The 6,832-nt window shown below is 36.5% G+C and overlaps 1 protein-coding gene across 2 annotated transcripts; it reads right to left on the bottom strand.

The window, feature by feature from the left end:
- Nucleotides 1-3,553: 3,553 nt before the first annotated feature.
- On the bottom strand, nucleotides 3,554-6,802 carry LOC108976082. Of its 2 annotated transcripts, none has more exons than XM_018944997.1 (2): nucleotides 6,065-6,802; nucleotides 3,554-5,081 (listed from the first exon to the last, which is right to left on the bottom strand). In XM_018944997.1, exon 2 carries the CDS (start codon nucleotides 4,703-4,705, stop codon nucleotides 3,641-3,643), a length of 1,065 nt encoding a protein of 354 aa, XP_018800542.1. In that variant the 5' UTR covers nucleotides 4,706-5,081; nucleotides 6,065-6,802; the 3' UTR covers nucleotides 3,554-3,640. The 2 variants fall into 2 exon arrangements, 1 of the variants encoding a protein (XP_018800542.1); XR_001993921.1 differs by lacking the exon at nucleotides 3,554-5,081 and adding an exon at nucleotides 5,843-5,996.
- Between the last annotated feature and the right edge of the window lie 30 nt (nucleotides 6,803-6,832).

Raw genomic sequence — 6,832 nt, 5'->3', positions numbered from 1 at the left:
ACAGGAGGTATTTCGTCTTGGCCTCGTTCACTGCCARACCCATTTGTGTTGCTTCCTTGTCCAATCTGGAGAAAGCAGAACTAACGGCGCGGGTGTTGAGGCCAATGATATCAATAGCATCGGCATACGCCAGCAGCTGTACACTCTTATAGAAGATGGTACCTTCTCTATTTAGTTCTGCAGCTCGAACTATTTTCATCCGAGGCTGTTGTTGCGTTGTCATTGGGGTGGTTTTTTTTACGTGGCGGGTCCCAAACCCAGCGCACAACCCTATGCAGGGAATGTTTCGCCTTCTCACTTTAGCTTCAAACGGATGTTCTTAGCTACCCAGAGGATACTTGGTCAAGGACCGGAAGTCGTGAGCCGCTTGAGTCATATGTTAAAGAATCGTTTCTGGCCACTTCCAAATTGATGGCGATCAGAAAACTTTCCTCACTTGCTTGAACTTCTATACATGACTCCATCCTCCAATGAGTACTCTAATTACCTATTTTTAAAATGTGGCTTTGAAGGCAGTTCTGGACAGAGCGAATAGAAGCAGAAATTTGAAAATAATAATTTGGAAGACAATAACTTGTTTGTCACGACATATGTATGTCCCTATACAACTGATAATAAAATCATAAAATGATGAAGAGCGCACACAAATTTCGAAAAACTCCAGACCTTCGTTCACCCACTATTGCCATCCTGATCGAATACAATTTCAAAAGGAATAATTTCAATCAACCCTAAATTCACTAAATTTGCACTAGATCCTGCAAGGGAACTTACTTCAAAATATTCCTGGTATTATTTTCCTGCGTCAGTCCATAAAATTTTAATTCACGCTCTCGTTATTCAATATGCACCAGTTTCAATAGGAAAGCTCTCAGAAGAATCTGCTGAGTCAAGCAATAAGGACGTTAACATGCAAAAGTAAATACATTTCATTAAAACCAGTTTTTGATTTAGTTGAATAATTTAAAAAAAAGTCCTTTTTTCGTTGATCACCTTTTTTAATTTAATACAATTAATTAAAATTCCTTAACATTGASGGTTAACAAAGTGGGAACGGCAAAAGGGAGATAGAGGTTTTAACCTTAGAATCGTGACATCGCTGTACAACTTAATTTCTTGACTTAGGCACTCAGTGCTCATTAATGTATTTTGTATGGAAATTTTGACTTTTAAGACTTTTTTTTTTATAGAAAAGCCAATATTTCGCTTGTTTCTGCAAATAATTTAATGGAACGTTTATTGCTAGAAACAAATGTATTTTTATTGAAAAATATGAAAATCGAATAAAGTTTTATTTTTGAACTGCTCAAATGGGTGAAATTCTTCTCTGTCTTTTTGATATATTTTGATTGGGTGCAGATGTTGTTGGAGTATTGTCCACATCTTCCTCATTGCCTGAGTCCGTGTCAACTTCGGTATTGTATTTTGCAAAATAGCACTTTTCACACGTCCTTATGTAGGGTTTGGTGCATGTCGGAATAAGGTGATGGTCACAAACTGCTGTTGTTTTATTATCGATCTTATCGGTTTTGCATTTAAAATGAATTAATTTTGAAATAAATTGAATTATGAAACCTTACCTGTATTGCTGGACGCGAACTGGCCACTGCAGAAAACCGTTTGAAATTGATTGTAGTCCATTGCAATTTTAGTTGTAGAATTAATTTTTCTTTTGCATCGGTTTTGTAATTGCATCTGCGCTAGGTCCATAGAGAGTTCTTTAAAAAATATTTTACGCTTTTCAGACTTATTGGTGTTCCACATAGGGTGACTAAGATCAAACAGCCTGAACGCTGCAAGCCCAGCAATATCCAGCATGTTATAAAGTAATGTCATGGGCCAGGGGTTTGTTTTTCTTTTGCCAGAGAATCCACGTAGCATTTTGTCAAATGTATCAATACCATCTTTATGCTCATTATAATCATGTATGAATTGTGGTTTTTTGTTACAGGATTTACATCTTCGCTGGCATGAGCAGTTGAAAGCATTAGTACATTTTTCTTCGAATGTGTTGTAAAGCTTACTAATTGCATTGATTTTGAAAAACACTTTCGCCGGTACTATTCGTGCCAATAAGAAGTGTTTACCCGAACAATTGAAAAAAAAATCTGTCTCATCCTTTGCTTTCTACTCTTTTCGGATTTCACGATAAACTCGTTTCGATTTGCAGCTACGTTTCGAAAAAGAACAAGGCAGTCAATTTGATTTCAACCCTACACTACACAAAGGATTGTGAAGGTGAAGCCAAAAACCGGAAGCAATTTTATTTTATAATTCAACAAAGGCCGGCGTTGACTGCATGGATCAGATGGTTACCCATTGCACTACAAAACGGCAAACGAAAAGATGCACATTTGCCTTTTTTTGCAACTTGTTGGATGTGATGGGATTGGCTGCTTTCGTTGTTTGTAAAGAAATCGACCATCTAGATAAAATCTTTACAATCGAGAACATTGGTAACGCCCAATATCGAAAATCGTATGAACAATCTCAATGTCATCAAAAATCTATCTTGTCGTTTGGCTTTTGAATCCCATCCCATCACGAGTAGTAGCTTCAACATCAAAAGGCGCTGCTACACTCAAATGAAGGAGAGATTGCAGACTTTGCTTGCAAGAAAGCGATAAATTGCTTTGTAAACTCGGTTTTTATGTTCTAAATGTTCAAATCCAATTTCTCAACAGCATTGGAAAATTTATTACATATGTTCTTTTTTTGTATTCCTCAGGACCCATCATCATAAAACAATTGGAAAATCGCTCAAAAATGATTCATATGCTCCTAAATAAATCAAAAAAATGAACGAAAAGGAATGCGTTGTATTTCATTTTAAAAGCCGCATACGAGTTTCATTTTTCTTTTTCAGGTAGTTCAAAGTATGACCAAACCAAATCGGGAGGTAAGAAATTTCAAAAATGTATCTATATTGTACATATATAATATGAGCGTAAATACAACACGTATTTCCATACAAATGCATGTACGTAAACACATATTGGCCTAGAAAAGCACCATTGGTCTCGACTAAGTGTATCAGACCGTTGGTTTCGACCAGGGTTAATTATTTGTAAAACTGTGACTTTCTTGATATTAGGAAGCTCAAATGAATTTGATCAACTGGCTTTTTCTTAAGCGTAGCGCCCCATGCGCAATATTTCGGTTGCCGCAATTTAAATCAAAACTTTTAATCAGCAATAACTGAATTGCATTACTTCACCCTTATTTTACAAATAGTTAGCTGTTTAATTATATGTAACTTTTCTATTTTTTATATTTTCGACTGAATATTAATCAAAATTAAGAAGACTTTCGCTGTTATTATACCCTGTATATTAAGTTTGTCACGAAGTTTGTAACACCCAGAAGGAACCGTCGGAGACTCTATAATTTATATACATTTATTTATTTATTTATTTATTAAATGAAAAATAATAATACAATTATTATCTTACGGAGTAAAAAGCACTAGCTGCCAGGGCTTATGGCTTACTGCTCTAATAAAACTATATTGTCTTAGAATATTAATATATTAGCCAGTAAAAGGTAAATATGAGATTAATATTACTGTCAGTACAATTATTAAAATAATTGATGTTAGTAAAGATGCTATTTGGATCTAAGATAAATTACAATTAGGGAATTAAATTAACTTTCTGAGGCCAGTTTTGTACAAAAATTCGGCTACCTTGTGGATGTTTTCTTCAGAAAAAGCCTTGAGCGTATTTGAAATGGGTTGGTCATCAAATAGTGAGTTTCTAGTTGCACTAAACTTAGTGCATTCATCGAGGAGATGTTTAACTGTAAGCGATGAATAAGTGCAGAATTCGCAGCGTGGTCTATTTGAACCGTTTAGCAGGTGCGAGTGGGTGGCCATGGTATGTCCAATTCGAAGTCGAGTAAAGGCAATTATGTCATTTGCTCGGCAGGTGGGCGGAATATGTGGCTGCATGCCAATTGTATTGAAGTTCGAGTAATAGTTTTGCACACTGTTCCAAGAATTTCTTTTCTGTTCTTTAAGGAAGTTATTGACGAGTAGGAAGATATCTTTCCTCACCATATAATTGAAAGTAAATAATGGCTCCATAGCTACGGATTTTGCTTTCAGATCCACTAATTCGTTGCCAATAATTTCCGCGTGACCAGGAATCCACATAATTTTGATTTCTTTGGCTTTTTGTATAAGTTTGGTGCGTATTGCAGCGATTAGGGGTACCTTGTTAGTAATATTCATGATACTAKCAATAGTTGACATACTGTCTGTGCAGATTATCGTCTTGTCGTTAGATTCTGAGGCTGCTAGTATTGCGTTGTATACTGYAAMCGCCTCTGCCGTATACACTGATCCATAATTTGGTAGATGCCCTGCTATTACTGTTTTCCCATCGGCTTGGACCACGGCGAATGACTTGTGTTCCTTCGACTTTGACCCATCGGTATAGTACATTTTCCATTCGTTTCGAAAAGGAGCTCTGTATTCTTCAAAAAGGCGCTGGAATACTGTTGGGCTTGTGGTTGACTTGGCGTGATTTGTTAAACCGATAAGGAAAGATGAGTAGCTTAACTCCCAAGGTGGTGAGCTGACGGCAGGCAGAAAAGATGGTTTCGAGTCTATTCCTAAAATTTTAGCGTATTCCAGCACTCTGTGTAATGCTGGCGTGCGTCTTGGGGTTTTTGTTAGCGGCCCATATCGTTGTGATAGTGTCATAAATAATACTATTTCTGCGGAGAAAGATCTTTGGGATAATCCTCATAGTGGTATATTCAATTCTTTCTTCTAAGGTAGGCATCCGAGCTTCGGCTAAGATGCATTGAATCGGGGATGTTGGAAAGGCGCGTATACTCCTTCGAACGGCTGCATGATACGTCGAAGAGATCAGTTTTATATTACTCTTTGCGCTATTTCCATATATTGGTAAGCCATAGTCAATCTTCGACAATATTATAGCCTTAGTAACATTGATTAAAGTGTTTGGATGAATAAGGCAGTGTTTAGAAGATAGACAGCTAGGCTTCTTTCTAACTTAAGATAGTGCTCCTTCAAAGTTAAACGTTTGTCCAAGGTAATTCCAAGAAAACATAAGCTAGAAACATTTGAAATATTAATATTATCGCTTCTCGGCCTTATGGCTAAGCTCAAAGTGTAGTAAAGTGCATATACATAAATGATCAGTATGTTGAGCTGAGTCCAATAAGCCAGGTCCGTCTGTATGTCCGTCCGTCTGTCTGTATATATGTACGAACTAGTCCTTTAGTTTTTAAGACAGCATTTTGAAATTTTGCAAACGTCATTTTCTCTTCAAGAAGGTGCTCGTTTTCCGGAACTGCCGATATCGGACCACTATAATATATAGCTGACATACAAACTGAACAATCGGAATCAACTTCTTGTATGGAAAACATTCACATTTGACAATGTATCTTCACGAAATTTGGCATAGATTATTTTCTAAAGCAACAATGTTTAAGTGTTTAAAAAACTGCAGCAAGTTTCATTTCATGTGATTTTGCTTCTGCTTCTGAAAAAAACAGAAGTCACAGTCAAAGCAAAAGCAGAAAACGATCGCCGACGAAAAGCGAATCAGCAGCAGCAGACGCTGTGTAAAAAGTTTTGATTTTGCTTTGCTGCTGCTTTCGCTAAGCAACGCAAGTCGAAGCAGCAGCAACTGCTCGACTTCTGCAAGTCGTAGTCGCGACAGCTGTCGATATTTACTTTGCTGCTTATGCTGTTTGTTGCTCCCAATGTATTCTAATAAATTAAACARTTTGACAATTTGTTTTTTTTTCTAATTCATTTTTTTCATAAAATACAATATTATGCAAAATAAACTTTCAAAATCTTCGTCATCTTGAAAAAGAGATAAGTTATCAATCGCTGAGTCCAGAAAGCTTGGATTCAATTTGACCAGCAGTATATTCTCTAGTACTTCCTGACTTAGTCGATTTCGGTAATCAGTAAGTACAAGTCTTAACGTCGAAAATGCTCGTTCAATCGTCACCTGTTAGAAAACATTTGTATTTATGAAACTGTGATCATTAATTTATTAAAACATTTGTATATATGTACCTGAGTTGGTGGTACAGCAAAGCAAAAATTACTAAGTGCATATAGCTCCTGGTCAGTGCACTGCTTTCCTTTCCAAACTGTGAGAACGCCTGCATCGATTCTTTGGAAAGGAAGTTGAAGATTGTCAATCTTTGAGTAGACGTCGAATGTACTACTGACTTCCGTTTGGATCCCTTGCTCTAAGTAAGCGTTTAACAATTCATCTTCTTAATTAAAAAATGGTTCACAGATTGATGTGAGCCCGAATTCGGTGTTTAGCATAACTGTCCAGTAGAATTTATGTCATTTATTCTGCCGCATATCGATTTTAAATGCTTCGCTGCATAATTTTTTCGCTGTGGTGTTAGTGTATGTTGGAAACGAGGATAAAAAAAAGCACGAAATGAGAAATTTATTATTTAATAATATTTTCGAACGCCTTTCTATAGAGCTCAGAATATTTTCGCCAATCGTTCTTGTCATATCGTGAGTTGCATCATTTACAATTTTTTCTGTGCAAATTTTTAATTTTAGCCATTGGGCGTAAAAATTTTCATAATGCAGTTGCTCTCCTCGAAATTTTTTTACTGTTTTCTGCAATGGACTGTAAACTAAGCAATAGTTTTCAATAACATCCCACAACGATGCATCCACTTCAAAAATGTCTTCTTCGATTTTGTTTTCAGTTGACTCTTCTTCTTCTTGATTGGCGTAGTCACCGCTTACGCGATTATAGCCGAGTTAACAACAGCGCGCCAGTCGTTTCTTCTTTTCGCTACGTGGCGCCAA

This window comes from Bactrocera latifrons, unplaced genomic scaffold (genome assembly GCF_001853355.1).
Source record: "Bactrocera latifrons isolate USDA-ARS-PBARC rearing strain unplaced genomic scaffold, ASM185335v1 scaffold_720, whole genome shotgun sequence".
NCBI lineage: Eukaryota > Metazoa > Arthropoda > Insecta > Diptera > Tephritidae > Bactrocera > Bactrocera latifrons.
This window is presented reverse-complemented; position numbering and strand designations above follow the sequence as displayed.